The sequence below is a fragment of the Suncus etruscus genome, chromosome 1 (genome assembly GCF_024139225.1).
Source record: "Suncus etruscus isolate mSunEtr1 chromosome 1, mSunEtr1.pri.cur, whole genome shotgun sequence".
NCBI lineage: Eukaryota > Metazoa > Chordata > Mammalia > Eulipotyphla > Soricidae > Suncus > Suncus etruscus.
Window position 1 is genome coordinate 82,876,272 of NC_064848.1, and position 26,912 is coordinate 82,903,183.

A 26,912-nucleotide genomic window follows, 5' to 3' on the forward strand; every position below is an offset into this window, starting at 1 on the left:
CTAAGTGTGTATTGGTAAGAATAACCCTTATATTACACTTCTATTACATATTCCCTCCTAGTAAAAATAAAAATTATACCCCATTTTTAACTTAGAAAACATTTAACTTTGATGATTATGTGGGTATAATGTTTTCTGCTTCTTGACCGTCATATGTCATGAATTATTTTCCTTATTAATTAAGATGATATTAAAAAAATAAAAGGCCAGGGGCCAGAGTGATAGCACAACTGTAGGGTGTTTGCCTTGCATGAGGCTGATCCAGGAAGGACTTCGGTTTGGTTCCTACTGTCCCATATGGTCCCCAAACCAAGAGCGATTTCGAGTGCAGGGCCAGGAGTGACTGACTCCTGAGTATCACTGGGTGTGGCCCCCCCAAATAATGATAATAAATAAAAGTTCAGCAAAGCATGTCTACTACAAATCTCAGACATACCACTTAATGTATAAGTTGTAGGATAATCAAATACTTAAACTCATTTCTTTACTTTTGAGCTTGTGCTCAGAACTTATTCCTGGCTTTGCACCCAGGGATTACTCCAGGTGGGTTCAGGGGACTTTATGCCAGGTCAGTCACAAGTAAGGCAAGTACCTAATTCCCTGTACTACCTTTCCAGAAATACACTTAAATTATTTAAAAAATAAATTCCTTAATTGAATCACTGTGAGATACACAGATATAAAGTTGTTCATGATTGAATTTCAGACATAAAACATACAACTCCCATCCCTTCACCAGTGCACATTTCCTACCCTAATGTCCCTGGTTTCTCTCCTACCTTCCTCCATGCCCTCCCCATTGCCTGCCTCTATGACAGACATTTTTCTTTTTTATCTCTCTTGCTTTTTTTTCCTTTTAGACACTGTGATTTTCAATATTGTTAGAAAGAGGTATCATGAAGATCACTTTATTTCATTTCAGAACTTAGTTCTTGTCCAGAACGATCATTTCCAATTATCATTGTCATAGTGTTCCCTTCTTTGACCTATTTGCATTCTTCCAACTTTTGTGGTAAGCTTCGTACTATAAAACAGCGCTCTTGGACCTTGTCTCTATTTTCTTTGGATAGTGTTACAGACTATCTTATATTTTAATATCCCACAAGTGAGTGTGATCATGCTATGTCTATCCCTTTCCCTCTGACCCATTTTAGTCATCATAATATTCTCCATATCTATCCATCAATAAGAAAAGAGATATGTGAAAAATGTTCATATTGTAAATCATCGGGTTGGTGCAAATCCAAACAACAATGAGATATCATCTCACACCACAGAGACATGCATATATCAAAAGAACAAAGACAACCAGCACTGGTGTAGATGTGGGGAGAAAGGTATTTTAATTCACATTGATGGGAATATAGATTGATGTATCCTTTTTGGAAAACAATATGGACATTTCTCAAAAAACTAGAAATTGGGCTCACATATGACCCAGAAATACTGCTCGTGAGAATATATCTTAGGAACCAAACCATAAAAAAGACCTCAATGCAGAAAACCCATATTTAAATTTTTGATAAAATAGTATCATTATTTTATTCATCAATATATTTTATTTAAATGAATTTAATTATCAATCAATAACCTAAACAAGCTAATATATTTTGTAAATTCATTGTTAAATTTGAAGACTTTTCCCCCTGACATTCATTTTAGATTTTTTTTCTAGGTATTAAATTTTTCTTGTTTCTTTCTAATTTTTTTCCAGGTACTAAATTTTTCTGGTTATGTGACTCCTTGGGCTTCATATTCCCTTTTTTATTGGAGTAACCTAAGAGTGTATTAGTAAATATCTAATGAAGTAAAGAATCCCATCCCATAGAAGTATATAAAAGAATACTAAAGCACACTTAAATGAATTTGATGGAAACAGCAGCACTATTTCACTCAAAAAAAATTAGTTCTTGTCTTTCCTGTTTGTCAGTAAAGGGAGACCTACCTTTACAGGTCTGTCCCACTGCCTGGTAGCCTTCTTTGCAAACACAATCCTCCAAAGATGTGCTTCCAGGTGGAGAGGTGTGATTTTCATCAGGACATGGAAGGCAAGTGCTGATTCCTCCTGGTGAACCTTCTGGTTTGAATGTCCCTGATGGACAAGCTGTGGACAGACAGAGAATAATCCAAGAAAATTCTTTAATGTAGTCTGCTGAGAAACAATACCTTGGAAAGCAAGTTGGGAAAGAAATTCCAAACAATGGAAATAACAGTATAATTCAAGAAAGTACATAAACCAAGGTTTTTTAAACATATAAAGGTGGCATGGAGGAGTTGGGTCTCACCCAGAAATGAATGGGTCCAGTATTAGCTTTGTGCTTAGGGGTCTCTTCTAGCATTGCCGAGGATTGAACAAGGGTTAAGTACATACTAGATAAGTGCCTTAATCACATACTCTAACTCTCATCCCAAGACTTTTTTTTAATTAAATAATTTTTATTTTGACCAAAGTGGATTACAAGTCTTTCACTTGTATTTTAGGTACATAGTGACATTGAATCAGGGGCATTCCCACCATCAGTGTTGTCCTTCCTCCATCTCTGTTCCCAGCATGCATCCCTATCCCCTTCTTTGACCCCCAGGCTGCTAGTATAAGTGGTTCCCTCTGTGTCTGGCTTGTTGTAGATTGGGTTTCGATTCTGTTGTTATTGGCTTCGGATTTGGTGTTTAAGTATGACCATTTTTTATTTCTATTCAATGTTCATACACCCGTTTGGTCTTGGTACCCTCCATTATTTCCCCCTCAATTTGTAAGGCAGAACAAGATGGTTCAAGTTATGTGGTTCTGTTTGGAGGGAAGAAAAGAAGAAAGAGAAAAAAGGGGGGGATAAAAATCAAACAAGAAAAAAATGGGAGGAGTCCTTCTGGAGACTATAAAAATTAATTTAAGAGAAGAAAGGGAAAAAGGAAGAAAAACTTAAAAACCATACAAAAATATCAAACAAAAGAACCCAAAAAGCACCACAGCAATAAAGACAACAACCAAACAATAACTATGGTCCTGAAGTAAAAACAAAACAAAACACACAAAAAAACCAACAATAATAACAACAACTACAATAATAAAAAATTAATTTGTGCTTTTATTTACATAGGCACAGTAAATATTGGGGAGATTAGAAAGGGAATTCCCTTGGCCTAAGAGATAAAGGGTTTCTCAACCCTTGAAGCATACTGTCATGGGAATAACTATAGGCTCCATACATGCTCTTTTTCTCTTCCCTAGGTCCTTTTGTGCTGTCTGGAAACTTTCTGCTCAGTCGTGGATGGTAGAATCAGGCCTCTGTAACAAGAGATCTCAGTATCTGCACAGGTCATAGGATGAGACTAGAGTGAAGCCTTTCTTGACGTTTCTAGAAGTTCTGTAATTTTAATCGCTTTTGGTTTTCACATAGTTCCTAGTATGAAGCCCAGGGTAGAATCTTTCATTATGTTTCCAAAAGTTCTGCTCAGTTGCAGTTGTCTCATCCAGACCTCTGAGATTAGAGATCTTGTTTGTTGTACATGTCATAGGCCAAAGTCTAGACTAAGGTCTTTTGTATTGGTCCCAGGATAAGTTCTTCCCAGTCATGGTTGTCACAGTCAGTCTTCTGTAGTTAATGATTTGGCTATAGCACAGATCAAAGGATGACATGTCTTCTGATTTCATCTTATTCTTAGGTAGTGAGGTAAGACAACTTGCTCTTAGACCTAGTTGTTGACATTTCCTCATTGCCAGGATGTCATACAAAGACTTTTTATAATTTTTGTTTTTAGAGTAGGGTAGCTTGTAATTTCCAGTTCATGTTATAAAGTGACCTCTTAGGTCCCAAAATTAGTGACCATCACAATACCACACAGTGAGATTTGCACATTTCCAGGAAAACTCAAAATAACAATGTAGGGTCAAGGATGGACAGGATTCAACCATACTCAAAATGCTAAAAAGAAAATATTTGGATGAAGATGATAACATTATAGTTCCTCACACCCTACTCAAGAAGCTTTTTCTCCCCTGGATCTCAGCACTGTCTCATATGAATTGTAGCTGTAGCTCTTTGAAGCAAATGAGATTCTAAAAGCACTAAGAAAAGATGACAGGAAAAGTGAAGGAATCCAGGTAAGAATCTATAGTGAGAAAGATACCCTTTGAAGCAGAAGGGGCTGATCATAGCAAGATAAATAGACCTTGAACTGACTAAAATTGGTTAATTAAACAAGTCTAGAGTTCACCAAGTCTGTAACTACCCAGGGAACAATTTCTTTTGAAAGAAACCTATAGTTGTGGAGCAAAGTATACACCTAAGAGAAGGAACAATACAATCACTTGTAAGAAGGCAGGAGAGGTTGGGGCACAATTTTGATATGAACCCACCCAATGACTTGGCACACAACTGGAGGAGACTCAAAACTCAGAGCTTCTCCACAAAAGATTATGGGGCTGGAGAGGTGGTGCTAGAGGTAAGGTGTCTGCCTTGCAAGCACTAGCCTAGGACTGACCGCGTTTAGATCCCCTGACGTCCCATATGGTTCCCCCAAGCTAGGGGCGATTTCTGAGCACATAGCCAGGAGTAACCCCTGAGCGTCACTGGGTGTGGCCCCCCAAAAACAAAAACCAACCAAACAAAAAAAAAGCAAAAGATTAGAAACTTCAGCATCAGGAGCCCCAAACATTTAAGATATTAAACCCTAAAGAGCCCCTAAAATATATAGTTTGAAAGACAACTAGGAAGATATACATGAAACCTAAAAAACTTCAGAATTGAAAGGGTAAAGTGCTCCAATTCTTTTTTTCCCTGTCAATTTTTAAATCCGTGGTAAATGGGGTGAGAGGCTTTGGTGGAGGAAAGTGGACAATGGAGGAAGGGATCAGTGTTGAAACATTGTATGCCTGAATAATTTTGCAATTTCATGGTGACTATATTTTTAAAAATCAGTGTTATTTATTTATTTTTTTTACCTGTGTTATACACAATGACCAGTGAAAGTAGAAAGAATATTTCATGGACTTTCAAGGTGGGAATAAAAACTATTGTTTATAGTAAAAGTGGTTATGCAATATTACTGCTCAGTGGTCCAGGTCTATCATATTTGAAGCTATTTTAAGACTTTTTCAGGCACTATCAGAAAATATCAGCAGTACAGACACTATTCCTGACCAGAAGTAAGAAACACTTATTTCTCTCTTCTTCTCTTTTTATCCTCTCCTACTCTTCTCCTTATTCTTTTCCTCCTTCCCTCTATTCTCCTTCAATGTATATTTTCCCCTTCTAAGACTCTATCCTCTCCTTCCCATCATGCCATAATTTCAGCTCTCCCTTTATCTGGCTACAGCAAGTAGACACCATGGTGTTCTTCTTCTGCCATCTGCATAGTACCAGTATCTCACAGAAGGAAATCTTACAACACAGTGGTGATCTGTTTTTTCGTTTGTTTGTTTTTTTTTTAAGGTCTGGTTCCCTAATTTTGGTGCTTGCACCTGGGAGTACCTCTTGCCTGGCTCTGTATTTCCTGGCTCCACAGGTCTACAGCCATCAGAGTATGTTCTTACAGACTACCACTACCAGGGAACTACAGCTGGTCACATCCCAGCAGTCATTCTGTCTAGGAGGAGATAGACGGATGTGAGAAGAAATCTGGGACATCAGTAAAATGAATGGGACTTATTTGCTTCCCCTTGAATCTGAAGGGCAATCTTCAGGCTTGACATACATTTAGGGAACAAAAGCTGGTGGACACCATCTTTGTGTCCTCACTAGGTTTTATTTATATCTTCATGTCTATTTTATAAATGAGAACAAGTGTAGGAGACTTGATGGCAAAATGTATACTTCTAGTTGGGGGTCGTTAGGGTTATTTTAAAATCTTTATTTTGTTTATACCTTAAATTATTATATATTTTATGATAAATCCACAATTATATCTTTGTTTTTATTTAGCAAATCAAATATTTTTAAATGGTAACACATTCTTCCTTTTCCTGTTGTTATTTGTATAAGACCTATTTCTGGGTAAATAAACTTTGGGTGTGTTTGTTTACTTTTAAAACAGACTTTATTTCTTTAGACCAGTTTTATATCTACAACAAATTTGAGAGGAAAAATGGAGCTAGAATTTTGAAACAAATATTTATATACCATTCACTCATGGTTTCTATATATTATAAACAATTATCTCTTAAATATTCTAAAAAAAAACTGTCAAGTAACCAATATTTGTCCCATTTTATAGATAAGATACTAAGCCACTTATACTTAATATTCTAGCAATATTGCCCAGTAAATGGCAGAGTTGGTATTTGAACCCAAACAATTTGGATTCCTAACTTTACTGCTGTATGTTCTGTGTTCTGAATCAGTTCTCCTGGGTAATACAGTTCTTGTTTCTACCACTATAATACACTAAAACTATTTATGACCAATTATTTATAGACAAAGTTCCCAGTAAAATTATTAAAATAAGCACACTTCTAAAATTCTTAAAAATATTTAAAAACAGAAGATTCTTTTTAAGAGTAAGAGACATAGTTTAAAAACAGTTATAGATTAACACAATAAAAATAACTTCAGCATAAAAAGGGAACATTTTAAAGTATAAAACTGGTCAAATATGGAATTATTGACATTCATGCTACTAAATATTTATTTCTATGAAAACTTCAGTAAATATTTGCACAGTTCCTCAAGAAAGACAACAAGGTTTCCTTTAACTAGGACCAAAAGCTGTAAGAGAAAATTATTAAGATAAACATTAAAAAGAAAATATAAATTATAAGAGGAAAATTAATATGAGACCATAAAAGGCAAAGAAATTTAAGAAAAAAATATTTGATAGATCTAGGAAAAATAATCATCAATGCAATTACTAGTTCCTTACTTGAAATTTTAGTCCAAAAAGAATGAGAAAGAAAAAAAAAGCTAATCATGTTCTGGAAAAATTAATGAAGAGTTATTTATATCAAGCATAAAATAAAGAATAAAAAGAAAAGTATAAAAGAAAAATAAGATACTTACAATTGTGAAAAGCAAATTTATATTTTATTCTTGCCTGGAATGAAATGATATAAAACAAATTCCAGGAAAAAAGATACAAGTATATGAAAAATATCCTGAACCTCGAATTTTTATAATGGGAAATATTTACCATATAATGGGAATAGTTAACATTCTTACAATGTTAAATGGTAAAATAAAGACATTCTAGAATGTATAAGGCTTCTGGAAATAATAATGTATTGCACTGACTAGGAAATATATCTAAATAACAAACTGAACTATGGAGAAAATGATGTTGAATAAACTTCTTGATACAAAGAAACTGTTAAATATATAGCATCTTGTTTAATATCTTGCTAAAAATTATGAAACCAATTTTAAATAAAGGTCCTCTTATAATGATATATATGTATATATATACATATATATATATATATATCAAGTGACCAATCTTCCTTTTAACACTGCTCTCTTATCAGTAGAGACTCAGAGATAGCATCTTGAGGACCATTGACAATAATATATCTTACATATAAATACATATATATTTTACAGACAAAAATTATAATCTTTGTATAACAGAGTTTTAAAGTATAAAACTTGAAACTAGGAAAAATAAAAAACCTAAATTTATCATTTTAAAATATAATAGGGCAAAACTGAAAGAATATAGCTATTAGTCCAAATTTATATATTAAAAAATGCACATAACTGAGGCCACAGAGATAAGTCAATGGACTATTCTGCATACAGGAGGCCTAACTTGGAGCCAGGAAGCACATGGTTCTTTTAATACCATGCAAAGTGATCTTTAAGCACTAAACTGGAGTAGTTACTGAACAGAATGAACTCCCCACAAAAATAAAATACACATAACAATGACACAAAAAGAATATATTTCTTCTAAATCAGTGGAAGTGTCAAAAGAATATAAAAATCAGAATAAGAAAAGGAAGAGATGATTAAAAAACCAAATAGCATGAACTAAGATCATAGAAGTACACCAATCAATTATCATATAGTGATTGAAAAATAAAAGCATATAAGTCAGACACACAGATTTAAGATAATTGAATGTACAAAGATAACTCATGAAAACTGCTACTGTAGGGAGAAACAGAAGCTTAATATGTAAAGGAATTTTATCTACTACTTGAGAAACATTAATACTCAAATAGAAAAGTTAACAAAGGCCAAGAGTCAAAAATTACAAAGAAGAAATATTAATGAATTATAATCACAGGCTAAAATGTCTCACCTTTTTCAAAATAAAGAAATGTAAACACGTAGTTACCTTTTAATTTGTAAAAATAAATTCAAATAACATCAGGTATACATGCAAACAGTTTAGTCTTTGAGAATCTTTTACACAGTATTTTATTTCCAAGAGTACAGTTGTCTTTACATAGCTTTGGAAACAATATAAGTCTCTCTAGAGATGTCTAATTTTTAGCATATATATCCAATATTATATTAGTCATCAAAGTTAAATTCTTTAAATCACACAACTGAAAATACATATCCAGGGAGTAGAGTGATAGTACAGCAGATAAAGGTGCTTGTCTTACAAGTAACCAACATAGATTAGACCCTCAGCACCCTATATGTTTCCAATAGTCTTTCCAGGAGTGATCCCTGAGCACAAGGCTAGGAATAAGACCAAGCACCACTGTGTATGGCCCAGAAACAAAACAAGCTCTCTCTCACTCTCTCTCTTCCTCTTCCTCTCTCTCTCTCTGTATATATATATGCATACATACATACATACATATACATTATATAATATATAATATATACATATTTATTATAAAATTATTTGAAAATTGTCAGGCTAATGTAAGGTACCCCTTCCAAATGCTCTAAAATTTCTATTAAAATGTTAATATCAGGGCTGGAGAGCTAGCATGAAGATAGGGTGTTTGCCTTTCATGCAGAAGGACGGTGGTTCAAATCCCGGCATTCCATATGGTCTCCCGAGCCTGCCAGAAGCAATTTCTGAGTGTAGAGCCAGGAGTAACCCCTGAGCATTGCTGGGTGTGACTCAAAAACCAAATAAATAAATAAACAAATAAATGTTAATCTCACCTAGATGGTCAGACCCACCTACGTGTAGGGGTCTGAGGTTTGAAATAAAGAATAAAAGGTGCTTGCTGGGGAGTGGGGAGAAAGGAGAAGAAAGGAAGCATGGAAAGAAGCTGAAAGGGAGACAGAGAGCTCCTGAGAGAAAGAGCCAGAGAGCCAGAGTAGAAGAAGCTTAGACGAAGCTGCTTGGAATAAACTGAGCATAGAAGCCATGTGAGGAAATGCACATGGCGGATAGCACCATGGAATGAACTGAGCTTTCTCCAAAGAAACTCTGACTGCTTGTAAATTAATCTCTCTGCTATTACCCTGAAAATGTCAGATCATGTCTGCTGAAGGAGCCAAAGGTGCTGGGCTGGTACTTGCCAAGAGAGACCTCACCAAACACGTGGACCTTAATCTTTATATTTTATATTAAATCAAAAAATGGCTTCCAAATAAGGACACAGGACCTGAGAATCCGAGAAGACCTCAGAGACGGTGAGTGCCTTGACTCCTTAGTGGGTAATCTCAGCTTTATTGAGCTGGACTGAGTATGGAGAGCCCAAATTATTGGCCCAGTGTGGCACCTATTTTGAACATGGCAGAGGCTCCTTCCTAAAAGTTGGAGAGCTAAAAACTTGGAACAGCCCTCCAGAGGCTGAGATCCACAGCCTTTCTCCTACCAAAGGTGCTTTTTCTGAGGATCTCAGCCTCCCAATCTGCAGAAACTGATTGAAGATGAAAAGAAAGTTTCATGGGAAAGGGAAGAGCAGCAGAAGATCTGGTCCCCTAACCCAGATTCCGGCCCAGACGACCTTGGCAGCCTAACATAGAAGAAAAGGTGGAGATTGAGAACACAAGCCCAGCTGAAGTTCAATTTGAGAACGCAAGCCCAGTGAAGCCCAACAGAGAAGCTGTTTTTCAGAACCTCCAGCATCTTAACTTTGGTTCAGGTTAAATCTCTTGAGCCAAATTGCATCAGTCATTGTCTTGCTAGTTAAAATGTATTCTAACTGTATAGATCTTCCTGTTTTGTTCTAAGCCTCAATGCAAACAACAACAACAACAACAACAACAACAACAAACAATACCTAGCTTTAGTGGTTCAAATTATTTTGCACAATTCTGAGGGAAAATGCTTAATGTTGTTAGTTTTAAAAAGTTCTCAGCTATCCTAGTGAATGTTTCCCAATTGCTATGATGTTTTATTGTAGCAACTTATGTAGCAGCTTATTTTCATACTGTATTATCTGCAGAAATGTTCTTGTGATTTTCTTTAGAGAAGTTTATGGAAAGGAACTATGTTGTTTTAATAATGTTTTAATAACTATGTTTTAATAATGCTAAGATTTCAAACTATAAGTGTATCTGCTGAAAAGTTCTAATGTTTATGCTCATAGAAGTCTAAAAATTGAGTTATAAATAAGATATGAAAAAGACTGTTTTGAGAATTGTATACAATTTAAACTTTGATATTTTAAGTTCTGATATTGGAGTTCTTGCCTTTGGTGGAGAAAAAAAGAACAAAAGTTTTGTAAGTTTTTTTCATTTTTTTGTTTTGTTTCATAATACAAAGAAGGTGGAAAATGTGAGGTACTCATTCCCCAATGCCCTAAAATTTCTATTGAAGTTTTTTTTTTTTTGGTTTTTGGGCCATACCTGGCGTTGCTCAGGGGTTACTCCTGGCTGTCTGCTCAGAAATAGCTCCTGGCAGGCACGGGGGACCATATGGGTCACCGGGATTCGAACCAACCACCTTTGGTCCTGGATCGGCTGCTTGCAAGGCAAACACCGCTGTGCTATCTCTCCGGGCCCTCTATTGAAGTTTTTTAATATTAATCTCACCTGGATGGTCAGACCCAACTACACCTCGAAGGAGTCTGAGGTTTGGAATAAAGAATAAAAGGTCCTGGCTGAGGAGTGGGGAGGAAGGGTAAGCAAGGAAGCATGGAGAGAAGCTGAAAGGGAGACAGAGAGCTCCTGAGAGAAAGAGGCAGAGAACCCCAGTAGAAGCAACTTAGAAGAAGCTGCTTGAAGAGATTAACAGATGGCAATATATTAAGCTGAGAAGCTTCTGCACCTCAAAGAAAATAGTGCCCAGGATACAAGAGCCCCCCCACTGAGTGGGAGAAATTATTCACCCAATACCCATCAGATAAGGGGCTTATCTCCAAAATATACAAGGCACTGACAGAACTTTACAGGAAAAAAACATCCCCATCAGAAAGTGAGGAGAAAAAATGAACAGACACTTTGTCAAAGAAGAAATACAAATGGCTAAAATACACATGAAAAAATGCTCCATATCACTAATCATTAGGGAGATGCAAATCAAAACAACTATGAGATACCATTGCACACCACAGATATTGGCACACATCACAAAGAATGAAAACAAGCAGAGCTGGCAGGAATGTGGGGAGAAAGGAACTCTTATTCACTGCTGGTAGGAATGCTGTCTAGTCCAACCTTTATGAAAAGCAATATGGAGATTCCTCAAAAACTGAAAATTGAGCTTCCATATGATCCAGCTATACCAATCCTAGGAATATACCCTAGGAACACAAAAATACAATACAAAAATCCCTTCCTCCCACCTATATTCATTGCAACACTATTTATAATAGCCCGACTCTGGGAACAACCAAGATGCCCTTCAACAGATGAGTGGCTAAAGAAACTGTGGTACATATACCAAATGAAATATTATGCAGCCATCAGGAGAGATGAAGTCATGAAATTTTCCTATATATGGATGGACATAGAATCCATTATGCTGAGTGAAATAAGTCATAAGGAGAGAGATAAACACAGAAAAGTCTCACTCATCTATGGGTTTTAAGAAAAATAAAAGACATTTTAAATATAATTTTTATTTTAATTATAGTGGTTTACATATCGTTCACAGTAATATTCCAGGTACATATTTACATTGAATCAGGGGAATTCTCACCACCAAATTGTCCTCCCACAACCATTTTTGCAATAATTCTCAGAGACAAAAGAGAGGAGGGCTGGAAGGTCCAGCTCACAACATGAAGCTCACCAAAAAGAGTGATTAGTGCAGTTAGATAAATAACTACACTGAGAACTATAATATTTGTTGTATCAATAAGTCCTGGATGGGGCTAGATGATGGTGAAATTAATGGAGGAGGCTTTCTCCTTCAGTTGGGGCCATACGCCTCCAACTCCCTCCAGCTGGTGGGTCTGAGGGTTCAGGATAGCATTGAGGAAATGATCCACAAAAGTCAGGTTTCAGGAGATATCAGCTTTATTCAGGCCCTGGCCAACATGTGTGGCCTATCATAACCTTCAAAGCCAGCTCCATTATTAGCCCTGCAATCAAGCCTGTCTCTTCCCTGATCCTGCTTCTCCCTCCATGTCTCTTGCTGAATCCCTCTCAATCAATCCCTTCCTGCCCCTGAGGCAATCTTTTTGTTACCTACTAAGTTCCCCTCCCAGAAATGGGCAGGTCTTACCATCAGAATGGGGGGTGAGGTGACAATAACAATGCAAATGAATGAGGGAAGTAGAAAGCCTGTCTCAAGTACAGGCAGGGGAGGGGAGGAGCGAGATTTGGGACATTGATGATGGGAATGTTGCACTGGTAAAGGGGTGTTCTTTGCATGACTGAAACCCAACTACAATTATATTTGTAATCAAGGTGTTTAAATAAAGAATAATAATAATAATAATAATAATAATAATAATAATAATAATAATAATAATAAAGAAGCTCCTTGGAATAAGCTGAGCATAGAAGCCATGTGAGGAAATGCACATGGCAGATAGGACCATGGAATAAAAGCTATCTCCAAAGAAACTCTGACTATGTGTGAATTAATCTCTCTGCTGTTACCTGCAATCTTCAGACCTATTGGTGAAGGGGCTAGAAGTGCCGAACTGGGCTGTGCTGAAGGAGGCCTCACCAGATATGTGGACTTTAGACTTTATATTTTATATTAAATCAACAGGCTAATTTTTGCTTATCCACATTTACAGTTTTATTATGACTAGTATTTCTTTTTGTTTTGTTTTTTTGTTTTGTTTTGTTTTGTTTTTGGGGTCACACCCGGTGCACTCAGGGGTTACTCCTGGCTCTATGCTCAGAAGTCGCTCCTGGCAGGCTCAGGGGGCCATATGGGATGCTGGGATTCGAAACACCGACCTTCTGCATGCAAGGCAAATGCTTTACCTCCATGCTATCTCTCCGGCCCCTATGACTAGTATTTCTTATACAAAATAACTTTAAACATTATGTATAAAATAGAGTCATCTTAAAATCTATATTTCCTTTTCCAGTAACAGATTTTAAGACCATGGTAAATCATTCTTATTCTTCCTCCTCTATCTCATAATATACAGATAAAAATTACGTTCTTTGGATTTTTTGTTTTTGCTTTTGTTTTCGTTTTTGGGTCACACCAGGCAGCATTCAGGGCTCTGTGCTCAGAAATCGCCCCTGCCAAGCACAGGGGACCATATGGGATTCTGGGATTCGAATCACCGTCCTTCTGCATGAAAGGCAAATGCCTTACCTCCATGCTATCTCTCCGGCCTCACTTCTTTGGAATTTTTTTTTCTTAAAAATCTCCTGCATAGGAGCCGGAGAGATAGCACAGCGGTAAGGCATTTGCCTTAGACAGGCATTTGCCTTAGACAGGCATTTGCCTTAGACGCAGAAGGACGGTGGTATGAATCCCTGAATCCCATATGGTCCCCTCTCCCTGCCAGGGGCGATTTCTGAGCATAGAGCCAAGAGTAACCCCTGCGTGCTGCCGGTGTGACCCAAAAACCAAAACAAAAAACAAAAAACAAAAACAAAAACAAGCAAACAAAAAAAACTCCTACATATTCTTCCTACTCTCCACTGACTTTGTTTTTATCATATTCAAACTCATCATCTCTCATTTCATTTTTTTAAAAAATGATTTCTTTATCTTAACCTAAGACTTCATCTGAACCCTTCATTCTATCTTAGATGTTGCTACCAAAACAATTTTCAAAAATATAAAATTTGGGAGCGGTGGTGCAGGTGGTAGGTGTTTGCCTTGCACACAGTAATTAGGACGAACCATGGTTCAATCCCCCAGTATCCTATATGGTCCCCCAAGCCAGGGGCGATTTCTGAGTGTATAGCCAGAAGCAACCCTGGAGGCATCACCGGGTGTGGCCCAAAAACCAAAACCAAATATATATATATATATATATATATATAATCAAATTGTTTTCTACCTAAAATCTGTACCAACAAGATAGACACTTTTCAATTACTTGTAACCTTCATTTATGCAATCTACTTAATATTTCTAAGACTCAGCTTATATGTTGTGTTAGTTGTACTTTCCTAATAAGCATGTTGTTAGCATTCATTGGAGCAATGTGACTAAAATAACATTGTTTGGCATATATTTGATATTTAACACAAGTTAGAACAGTATGTCCACTCAATTTTCTCAATACAAGAGATTATTTTATTTCTTCAGTAGATTTGTTGGGCCAGGTAAATGCTCTGGTGCTAGTAAATGACTTCCCTTTCTTTTCTTTTCCTTTACTATATTTCATATATCTTTAAATTTTGGGTGTTTGATTTTCTAGGTAGGCCTCTAGAATCCTTCAAGTCTCTGTTTCTCAAAACTCCTTGATCTTTCTCAGCATGATTTTGTTGCTTTTATTTCTATGTTGCCTCAGCCTGGGACATTCAGTATGATCATTCTATGTAGCAATTGAACCTTATCTGTTTCTCAGTGTCAATAAGTCTTCAATAACCTTAGCTAATACCCATCCCCAAAACAAAATCCCATAGGAAGATAAAGGCTGAGTTTAATATGGAACAACAAAGAATAGAGTCAGAGACAATGAAAGGATATAGAATTAAGGTTAAGGTCACTGTGGTACAGTCTTGGCTTTTCCTTTAGTTACAAGGTATTTGGCAAGAGACTTCCTTTTCTTTTATATAACCAACTTTTAATAATAACAAAATTACAATTAATGTTAGCTATAACCTATCCAATGTTAACATTTTATAAATTGAATGATACTGGAGAGACAATTAAATATTTCATACAAGGTCAGATTCTGTCTCTATTTCATAATTTATAGTATTACAATTTACTTTTAAAATAGTATTACATAAAAAGGTAATATTATGTGACATTATGTATTCTTACATTATTACTTTCGAAAATCTTTTGAGTAATCAAGTAAACACTGAAGAGCAGTATTTGGGATAAAAATATCTCAAAGTACATTTGGAAATGTATTGTGAAATTCATAATGATAATGGAAAACAGACTTTAGGAGAAATATTTCAAGGCATTGCACAATTCTAGTGGGAGAGGTGTAATCAACCTCTTTGATTCCCCCAGGGGAAAGTTTTCCATATAAAACTAAGGAAAAGTTGAAAAGAGAAATTAAAACTATGGTGTGAACAAGTTTTATAAGTTTGGGTAAAAGACTAAAGGAAATATACATATTTCTTTCAATAAATGATGTTTCCTTCCTAAAAATATATTAAATATTATATATTAGCTGATATTTTGTTATTGTTAAAATAACTTACTTTTTTCAGAAATATTTTGGCAGAGATCAGCTACTATTACTGGAAGTGCTAATCTTGACATTATCATGTTGTGCTAACATTAGATTTTTCCTCAGCTGACAGTATAATTCTTTGACAGAAGTTAATGCGAACATCAATCAACTTACAATTTGTAAACACAAGTGGTCTCCATTCTCTCTAATCTATTTTATCCATTAGTATCACTTCCCTAGATGATAATTTTAATTCATGTTAATGACATATTTGCAATAGCTTTACACAATTTTTAAGTACAGTATAACAGTTTATTGGGAAGTAAGGGAGGGAAAGAGAGAGATAGATTAAGAGACATGCTCAAGATAAAACAAGAGCTTTCTCCAGAGCAGAGAGAAGTCAAAATTAATTTTTACAAAAATCTCTATAGGTATTAACAATCTTTATTTTTCATATTTTATATTTTAAAGAATGTCCTTTGTTTTGGGGACATATCCAGTATGCACAGGGCTTTCTCTTAGCTGTGCATTCAGGGATCACTCCTGGTGGTGCTCATGGGACCATACAAGATGCTGAGCATTAAACCTGGAGTATGGCTCCAGTCCTAATTAATTCCTTTAATTTTAATAATAACATTTTAGGGAAGTGGCATTAGCTGCTTTCAGTTATATTCTATATGGCTCCAAGGGTAATTGACTCATGTTAATTAGAGTGCTGCCTAGGACTTAAGCAACTCAAAAACTCTTATTACCATTTTATTTAGGAAGGAGTGCCCAGAGAATCTCAGCACCAGACAGAATAAGGCTTTTTTTAAATAGCATCCTGTTTTTCAATTTTGTAGATTTTATTTTAATAAAATAGTTGTAATAAGTTCAAGTAGTTGTATGAAGATTTTGAACATGTTGCCCTAGGAGAGATTCAACTGTCCGAAAAAGGGGCACTCTGCAGTAGAATAGAACCACTTTTTCCCACACTGAATCAGTATTTTCACAGACACAAGACAAGCCCTCAGGCATGCACATAGGAACTTTCTATTTATTAGTTATCCAAGAGCCTCTTTTGAATTAGATAAGGAGACTTTAACTGCCATGTTCTGCACATAAAAATCCAAAAAGGAATTTGCAACCTGCAAAACGTCCCTGCAATTAACTAGCTCATTTGGCCAGAGTTCAAACTATTTGGACAAAATTGTGAATTTGAGCCCTCTGTGATGCCAGAGCAGCAAATGGCACTGTCGCTGCAGGATACCCTATTCAGCATATGAGCTCATGTCCAAACTATCCATAAGGTTACCAATAAATCAGGAAATATCTACTTAGAATAAAATTAAATAAAAAATAAGAACACTTAAAGGAATGTGACCCACAGAGATATGTCAGCAAAGTAGTTGTCATATCAATAATATGCATGCACACCTATACCCACATATTAGTAAATTCTGACTGAGTATATGATACTTAGGCAAAGTTCTTTTCATTGAAAGCTGTATTCTTAATTGTCCTAAGGGTATACTATTTGGGTGAGAAACAGATCATTCTGAGTTTTAAAATTATAATTTTGTGGGAAAGGACTTTTAGGAGATACTTCTCAAGGTTTTTAGATTTTCGGGTACCTTTTATTTAAATAACTAATGAGACTCAGAATCGTATGAAAAATTTAATAAGCTAATAAAACCTGCTTTAAATATTGTTTTAGATGTTTCATATTAAGGATGCTTCTATTTATTTTTTAATATTATACACAATTTCCTATAAATATCCAGTGTCCTTAATTATTTTCCCTTAGGTAAAACAATATTAATTTTTCAAGCTATTATCATTAAATTATTTTATATTCCAGGTGTTCAGAGAAAAGTACATAGGCACTTACTTTGCATGCATTACTGACCCCTGATTTAATCCCTGGCACCATATATGGCTCCAGGCACTACCAGGAGTGACCCTACAGACAGAGTCAAAGAAACCCTGAACAATAACAAGTATGGCCCAACCCCACACTTTCTTTCTTTCTTTCTTTTTTTTATTTTTTTTTATTTTTGGGTTACACCTGGCAGCACTCAGGGGTTACTCCTGGCTCCACGCTCAGAAATCGCTCCTGGCAGGCTCAGGGGACCATATGGGATGTCAGGATTCAAACCAATGACCTTCTGCATGAAAGGCAAACACCTTACCTCCATGCTATCTCTCCGGCCCATCCCACACCTTTAAATAAAATACATTTAAAAATAATTATTTTATATTCCATCATTTAGAATTAAAACATATATATTACTCCACTTTCAGTAGTATTGGGTACTAACTTTTTGTTTGTTTGTTTATATAGGATTTTAGAATATTTTTTCTTCTTATTGTTGACTCATGTGAATACTTTATATATCCTAGATGTCAACTCTTCATCTGATATGTTAAATACAATTTTTCTTTTTTTCTAAATAATGTGTATAAATGTTGTACACCAATCAGTAAAATATCCTCTCTATTTCTCTTTAAAATTTTACATATATATTTTTAATATCTTTATTTAAACACCTTGATTACAAATATGATCGTAGTTGGGTTTCAGTCAAGTAAAGAATACGCCCCTTTACCAATGCAAGATTTCCACCACCTATGTTCCAAATCTCCCTCCTCCCCACCCCACCCCCGCCTGTACTCTAGACAGGTTTTCCACTTCCCTCATTCATTCACATTGTTAGGATAGCTCTCGGTATAGTTATTTTTCTAACTACACTCACCACTCTTTGTGGTGAGCATCATGTCGTGAGCTGGACCTGTCAGCCCTCCTCTCTTTTGTCTCTAAGAATTATTGCAAAAATGTCTTTTACTTTTCTTAAAACCCATAGATAAATAAGACTATTCTGCATCTATCTCTCTCCCTCTGACTTATTTCACTCAGCATAATGGATTCCATGTCCATCCATGCATAGGAAAATTTCATGACTTCATCTCTCTTGATGGCTGCATAATATTCCATTGCATATATGTACCACAGTTTCTTTAGCCATTCATCTGTTGAAGGGCATCTTGGTTGTTTTCAGAGTCTGGCTATTGTAAATAGTGCTGCAATAAATATAGATGTGAGGAAGGAATTTTTGTATTGTAGTCAGTGTTCCAAGTGTATATCCATAGGAGTGGTATAGCTGGATCGTATGGGAGCTCAATTTCCAGCTTTTGGAGGAATCTCCATATTGCTTTTCATAAAGGTTGGGCTAGATAACATTTCCACCAGCAGTACTTGTTCTCATTCTTTGTGATGTGCACCAATCTCTGTGGCATGAGATGGTATTATCTCATAGTTGTTTTGATTTGCAACTCCCTGATGATTAGTGTTGTGGAGCATTTTTTCATGTGTCTTTTGACAACTTGTATTTCTTCTTTGACAAAGTGTCTGTTCATTTATTCTCCCCACTTCTTGATGGGATTAGATGTTTTTTTCTTGTAAAGTTCTGTCAGTGCCTTGTATATTTTGGAGATTAGCCCCTTAATCTGATGGATATTGGGTGAATAGTTTCTCCCACTCAGTGGGGGGCTCTTGTATCCTGGGCACTATTTTCTTTGAGGTGCAGAAGCTTCTCAGCTTAAGATCTTCCCATCTGTTAATCTCTGCTTCCACTTGTTTGGAGAGTGCTGTTTCCTCCTTAAAGATGCCTTTGGTTTCAACGTCATGGAGTGTTTTACCTACATGTTGTTCTATATACCTGATGGTTTCAGGTCTAATATCAAGGTCTTTAATTCATTTGAATTTTACCTTTGTACATGGTGGGTACTAACTTCTTTTAAGTAAAAATACATTTTATTCAGAGTTACTGAGGAAGGGAAGGGAGAGAATATGAAAGACAGAAAGTAATGAACTCAAGGGAGAGTGCAGGCTTCTCCAAGGGTGGAGAGAGTCCTGGTACATATCAAATAGTTAAAGTATGAAAGTACACATCTTTCATACTTTAATGAAATGCAGGGAGATGAAAGAGACATGTGTATGCACACAGCATGCACATGTGGTCCTTCAAGCACTATGAGGAGTGATCTCTGAGAACACTCTAGAAGAGCTAAAGGAATCATTGGAAAAAAGAATATAGGATAAATTACTTTCCCCAACTTTAAACTGTACTACAAAGCAATAGTTATCAAAACAGCATGGTATTGGAATAAAGACAGGCCCTCAGATCAGTGGAATAGGCTTGAATACTCAGAGAATGTTCCCCAGACATACAATCACCTAATTTTTGATAAAGGAGCAAGAAATCCTCAATGGGGCTCATGTTATATTTTATGACACCTATAGTAACTATAGCTTGATTTCATAACCATCTACATTCATGAGAAATTTATCATACCTTCAAAAGTATCTGAAAGATATTTGATAAAATATTATAGCCATTATGGGATATATTTAAATTATTTTCTTCTATTATTTCCACAAAACCTTATTAGTATTGATGTTTATTTTGCCTGAAGCTCATTGTGCTGATAATATGTGGTCTGATCCTCTTCACCTTGAAATATTCCACTCAGTTGGTTATTTTTCTTTCATTTCCTCAATTAAATTTTTGGACCATTTTCTGAATAATAAATAAACAAACAAAATTGCAAGTATTTACTTTTGGCAATTATAATACTTTCAATACATTAATTTTTACCATGACACCACCTTTTACTATTTCACCTATTAAAGCAGGGTGTGAGCAAAAAGTCTTGAGAATCCTCAGGTGAGAATTTTAATTACAGGTGCTGAAACTGTTTAACCTTTTCTAAATTATGGAAGCAGTTGGAGAACTTCATTTTCCATCAAGACAACATGGAAATCATATTTATAGCCAAGTAGTAGTAAGATTAAAATATCAGGGGCCGGAGAGATAGCACAGCGGCATTTGCCTTGCAAGCAGCCGACCCAGGACCTAAGGTGGTTGGTTTGAATTCCGACGTCCCATATATCCCCCACGCCTGCCAGGAGCTATTTCTGAGCAGATAGCCAGGAGTAACTCCTGAGCACCACTGGGTGTGGCCCAAAAAACAAAAACAAACAAACAAAAATGATTAAAATTAAAACACTGTAGTGATGAAAAAGATATAATAGTTGCCTATAGAATTCTGACGTTAAAAGACAGTTGTAATAATACTATAAAAAGGGGATAATGCATGTATACAACAACACACACACAGGGAATTTATCCTGACTCCATAGGCAGAGATAAGGAGGTAAATGCTGGCCAAAATAATGTCAGAGATGAAACCAGAATCATGTATGGCATAAGGAAAAGTGGAAGAGCAGGGTGCTGAAGCATTGCATCCACAGGGACATGAAAGGACATGATTTAAAAAAAAAACAACAACAAAAACAGTTCACTTTGGCTGGAATATGGAGGAGTGAGGACGGAACTGTAACTCCTTGCTATAACCATTAAAACTGGAAAAGCCAATTTAAAAAACTAGGGCATTATCCTGAAATACGTGAGAACAATGACACTTCTTTTGTGTTAAGCATGTACCAAGAACACTTTTGTAGATAGCTTTTAAACAAAAATATTTCATTCTTCATCACATAATGTGATTACTTGAATCACATAAGCTATGATTGATTCATGCTTTTCGTTTAATTTCTTTATGTTTTTCTCCATAGCTCTTTCTAAATGTTACCCTTATTAACTATTTTTGCCACTTCACTTTTTGTTTCAGTTTGATTTTGTTATGATTTATTTTCTACCTGACAAATATATGATATTAGTTCTAGTGATTTTCAATTAAAGTCTTTGGATTTTTCTAGGAAAACACAAAATTGATTGCAATAGCAAATCAAATTTATGTTTAAAAGATTTAATATTGATGGAAAGTAGTATAATATGGCTTTATTACTTTATCAGTGTGTTTTTATTACTTTATATAGTACATGCTTAATTTTTCTCATAACTTTTCAATAGCTTATGATTTATTTACATAGCTCATCATGTACTGACAAAATTTAGAATCCAAAATTTTACTAAAATTTTCCCAACTATTAATATGCTATATGTAGTAATAATGATTAACTTTGTATGATTGTTAAATGATTGTTTAATTGCAAAACCCAGACTGCTCTATAATCTTATCTTTTTCTAATAATATATGTAAGTAATGAATTATCATAAAGGCAAAAATTGTAAGACTGTACTCCTAAAACATAGACTATTTTTTCTTTAATAATAATTTTTTTAATTTGAAAAAGGTACATGCAAACCAATACACACAAATACCATAGTTGTAAAATTAAATTAGGAAAATACTCTAAGTAGATAGCATATAAAAGATAAATGTGTGATTAACTACTTCCTATTGTTCAATTGGACTTCCAGATGGCTTATTTTGATTCCAAGCCAGTGCTTCTCAGGGCCAGCTCGTTCACCTTCAATTCTCCAAAAAAGGAATGGAAAATTCCTGGGAAGCAGGGAACCAAACAGTGCTGCCATATGCTGTGCTCTAGTATCTAAACATGCAATTGACTTCATTTATTCATTCATTTACTCAAAATATAATGCATTCTTCTAGTTCATCATGGGATTAAAAATAGTTACAGTAACATTATACTGTCACAAAGAAATCCAGAATCTTAGAGAAGAAAAATCTACCCAAATTACAATGTATTAAATATTAATATTTAAGAGAAAGAAAGGATATTTAAGATTAGTGCTAACTAATTACTGTACCAGAGTGTTGAATTAATGCAGAAGGAATGAGGGGAAGTTTCATAGAAGTGATTTTGTTGTGAAACTTGAACTAAACAGACAAGAAAGGGACATTCTAGGAAAAGGGACAAAAGTACACTACATGGAGCCATTTGAGGGCCTGATGTGTCTAATCAGTCAAAGCAGCTCAAGGTGACTGGAGCATAAAAAACACTGTACTTGCCATATCCAGAGATAACTGAATTCTGGTGGAATAGTAAGACCTTGATATCTCATCCAGAACAATTTAAAAAGAGATACAATACTTAAAAAAAACAACTTCTTTACTTTTTCATTGAAGCAATATTGTATTATAACATCATGTACGTTTCAGAAGTACATCATTAAAAATAAATGTATATGTTATACATTTAGTTTACCATTAAAAGTTCAATTCCTTTGTATACAATTTTCCCCTTTGTCCTGGTTACCACTTTTCCTAATCCATTCCGGCTTCCACTGTTAGAAAAATCCAACTGTTTATTTGGTTTATGTTTTGTTTATTTCACATATTCATTTTTTTATCTGTATGATACATATAAATGAATTTTATGATGGTTCTGCACCTGACTTTTTATAACATAAACTACCATTTAGGTCCACTCAGATTGCAAGTGTCATGATTTTAAATTTTTTAAATAATTGGTTAGTACTCCATTGTGTTTATATATTACATCATCTTTTTATACTCGTCTGTTGATTGACATTTAGTTTCTTTTTTATTTTTCAATTCCAGGCTATGTAATGAAATGTTAATAAATATTGAATTAGAGTTTTTGTATTTTTATTAATATTCAGAATTTGAATCATTGTATCATAAAAAATTTGTATTTAAATTTTTTTAGAAATCTTCATACCATTTAACAATTAGTAACAATTACATCCCTACCAATGATTTTACTTTACAAAATGTTACTTCCTCTCTACATATTCCCAAACATTTTTTATTATGTAAATTGATACCTTTTGAAGTGGCCCCCATTTTTTTCCCTATTTGTTATCTCAATCAGTTGGTATTTTCCCCTTCCCTAGGCTTGAATTTTGGAATTAAATAAATTGAAGGCTGGAGAGCTGAGCAGGGGCTGTCATCTTGGCTTGTGGTTCCATTTGTTGGAGCAACTGGCTTGTGGGTGAACAGCTTGCAGTGTAAATTTTCTTGCCTGCTATTTCTTCAATATTCTGTGTGGATTACTTATTTCCTGAGAATTATAAGCATACCACTTTCTCCTTGACTCCCTGGTCAGGGGGTATAGGATATCACTTTCTCTATTGGGAACTTTTTGGGACAACCAGACCTCAATCCAACTCCCAAAGAACGTCTATTTACAATTTTTGTGTTGTCTTTTGGATAATAGACATCCTCACTGATATGGAATAATATTTAATTGTCTTGATTTTCATTTTTCTATTAATAAGAGATAGTGGACATCCTTTAATGTACCTGTTTACTCTTTGTATGTTTTTTTTTAAGTATTAATTTCCATTTTATTTCCCCTCAGAGGACATTGTCTTCAATTCTTAATGTTTTTAGCTGCTTTACATAGGTTTTGGTGGAGGTCTTGGGGCAGCACCCGCAGGTCTGAACCTCAGTGGAAGCGTTCGGTCCTTGCGGGTCTCGCGAGAACGATTCCTTACTACCTTGCTGTGAATGGCGCCACTCACACAATAGTGCAACTTGACATACAGCTTGGGAAGTACATAAGCATCGAAGACACTGGCTTCGGAAATGTCCCTCACGGCAGTGGCCTCCACGATATTCCTGATGACAAACTTCTTGATGGCTTTGTCCTTGGGCATGCAGCGGGCACAGTTGGTGCAGCGAATGGGCTGCACGTGCCGGCAGTCCTTCTTGGCCCGCCCGCTGTTCCTCCATTTCTTGGTCATCTTGGAAAGAAGACTCGAAAGAGCCTCTTTGTATGTTTTCTTTGAAGAAGTATCTATATATCCTCTACCTATGTCTTTTTTTTTTTTTTTTTTTTTTTGCCTTTGTACCACATAGTCTTGCTCAGGCCTTACTTTTGTAAGGCTTTGCTTATACAAAGGCAGACATAGAAAGCATTATGCTGATTGAAATGAGTCTGAGGAAGAGGAGCAGACATGAAATGATGGTACTCATATGGAGGATATTAAAAAAATACATAGTAGGAAAAAATACAATACTATTTTGATATTACATTAAACCTTTAATTCAGTTTATCCAAGCAGAACAGGACTTCTTAGCTGTAGTACTATTCAATAGGAATCTCTGGTAAACTGTAGGATGGTTAGCAGCATCCCTGAACACCAGTTTGAGGTGCCAGAAGCTTATTTTTTTTATCTGTGATAACAACTAATATTACCAGACATGGTTAAATGCTCCCTAAGAAACAAAATTCTCTTCTTGAGCACAACGCAGACATAATACAATAAAATTAATTAAATTATCTAGTTTCATTCCTATTTTACAAACCTTTGAGATACAAAGACATTAAGAAAAAGAGGCATTCCCAGAAAAACATAGTTAAATGATAGTAGATTGAGGACTAGATTCATGCCAAACCTATCAATAACTATTTGTTAATACATAGTTCTGTAAAGATGGAGTCTTATATATTTTGGCATCATCAATATTTAGCATTCATAGGACACATAAGGATTTTACTGAGCTTCATTTCTACGTCATTGGGCTGTTGTTTCAAATGGCTAACATTAGCTATTATTTAAATTGAGATGATAATGACTCATTTTAGTAAATATCAATATATTTTTCAACTAATAATAAAATAGAAATGTTAGAACAATACATTGTAGTAAGTGGACATATTCTCTATGTATGTGTGTCTCCTTTTTCTCTCTCTCCCAATATTTTATTGCATATAATATTTCAGACCAAGGCTGATGATGGGCACATAAAAGTCATAAAAGTGAAGAAAGTGAAACTGTGAAAATAGAAAACTAATTTATATAATGTATATTTGTCCATTAATTAAATCAGCTGACTTAGTTGTGGATCTAAGAATTTGATAAGAATCTATTCACATGCATTATAATGTAAAATAATTTTATCACACCTTTGACTCAGAGTTTATTAAAATTTATACTATTTTATAAAAAGTTTATCTAAGTAAAGTAAAATAGTAAGAAACACTCTTTTAGTCAGTCTTAGCAGACTCTCTCTGAAAGACTTCCTAGAAATTTCAGAAAGTGAATGGTTGTAATAACTAGGGAATCATTGGAATGATTGGGTAATAACTCCCTTTGCAAGTTAAACACTTTCCAGCTCTTCAATTTTAAAAAAGACCAGAAAAGGATCTAAAAGAACTGTCAGCTAATAAGTCATTATGATACTTTTTGATGATAGATAACTGATGTTATTTTTGGCACATAACTCCAGTGGAACTCAAAGAATTGAATGACATCAACTCCATACAATTCAAATGCCATCACACATTTATAAGAAATACTTGCAGGACTAAAAGGCTTTGCAAATATACACCTGGAACAAAATAAGTAGAACATGCTCTTGTTCTTTAATAGTGCTGATATAAATCCATATATATAAATTAATGCTCAATCTTCTTAAGAGATGAATTGCTATGGGTCAAAGAGATAGTACAGTGGATAGGGTGCTTGCCTTGCCTTGCACACAACTGACCTGAGTCTGACCTCTCGTAACCCATATACTTCTCTGAGTCTGCCAAGAGTTATCTTTGAGAGCAGAACCAGGAATAAGCTTTTAGCACTGCCAGGTATAATCCCCAAACTATTGAACAACAACTACAAGAGAGAGAAATAGGGCCCGGAGAGATAGCACAGCGGCGTTTGCCTTGCAAGCAGCTGATCCAGGACCAAAGGTGGTTGGTTCGAATCCCGGTGTCCCATATGGTCCCCCGTGCCTGCCAGGAGCTATTTCTGAGCAGACAGCCAGGAGTAACCCCTGAGCACCGCCGGGTGTGGCCCAAAAACCAAAAAAAAAAAAAAGAGAGAGAGAGAAATAAATCACCAATGGAATTTTTCTTATGTATAATAAGCATCAAAATGGTTAATATAATTTGACATTAATATCCATCTATATCTACAATGTATTAACAGAGAAGTATAATACTGTGATATCAATAATGGCATTAGGACATAAGATGTATTGCATTAGTATAGGCATAAAGGAGAAAAGAAACCATGTGAAGGTTCTGCATTTAAGAAAGGTGCTTGCTCACAAATGATTACTATTTGATAGAATCAAATTTTTTGTAGCATTTAGATTTATTAGGTAACATTTAAAAGTGATTCCCTAACTCTGTTTTAAGATGTCAGTACATGACCTGGAGCAATAGTCCATACATGACTTGGAGCAATAGTACTTGCTTTGTACACAGTGCATCCAGATTCAATCTTTGGCATTCTATGTGTGCAAGAGCCCACCAGGAAGTTCCCTAAGAACAGAGCTAAAAGTAAACCCTGAGCACCCCTGGATGTGACCCCACCCCAACAAAATAAATGTCACGATATTATGGAAATATTGTATTTTAAAACTTTGTAAAACTTAGATGTAAATAAAAATGAAGGATATAAGATATACAATCTATTTTTTGGATTATACAATCAAACATTTAAATTTAGCAGGTATTAAATACGTTCTTTTTATATTGGTTTTATTGTTTTTTGGA

General features: G+C 35.2%; 2 protein-coding genes across 2 annotated transcripts in view; both read right to left on the bottom strand.

Annotated features, from left to right (window-relative positions):
- The window catches only part of SVEP1 (sushi, von Willebrand factor type A, EGF and pentraxin domain containing 1), a 249,330-nt gene that overhangs the window by 165,831 nt on the left and 56,587 nt on the right, over positions 1-26,912 (bottom strand). The window contains 1 exon segment of the mRNA XM_049784433.1: positions 1,946-2,104. Within this exon segment, the coding sequence (XP_049640390.1) occupies positions 1,946-2,104 (159 nt within the window).
- On the bottom strand, positions 23,714-24,159 carry LOC126024623 (40S ribosomal protein S26-like). The gene has a single exon (XM_049785061.1). It carries the CDS (start codon positions 24,151-24,153, stop codon positions 23,806-23,808), a length of 348 nt encoding a protein of 115 aa, XP_049641018.1. The 5' UTR covers positions 24,154-24,159; the 3' UTR covers positions 23,714-23,805.

What these genes read in the sequence shown, in the direction of transcription:
- LOC126024623 (XM_049785061.1), bottom strand. Translation starts at nt 24,153, where the DNA reads ATGACCAAGAAATGGAGGAACAGCGGGCGGGCCAAGAAGGACTGCCGG.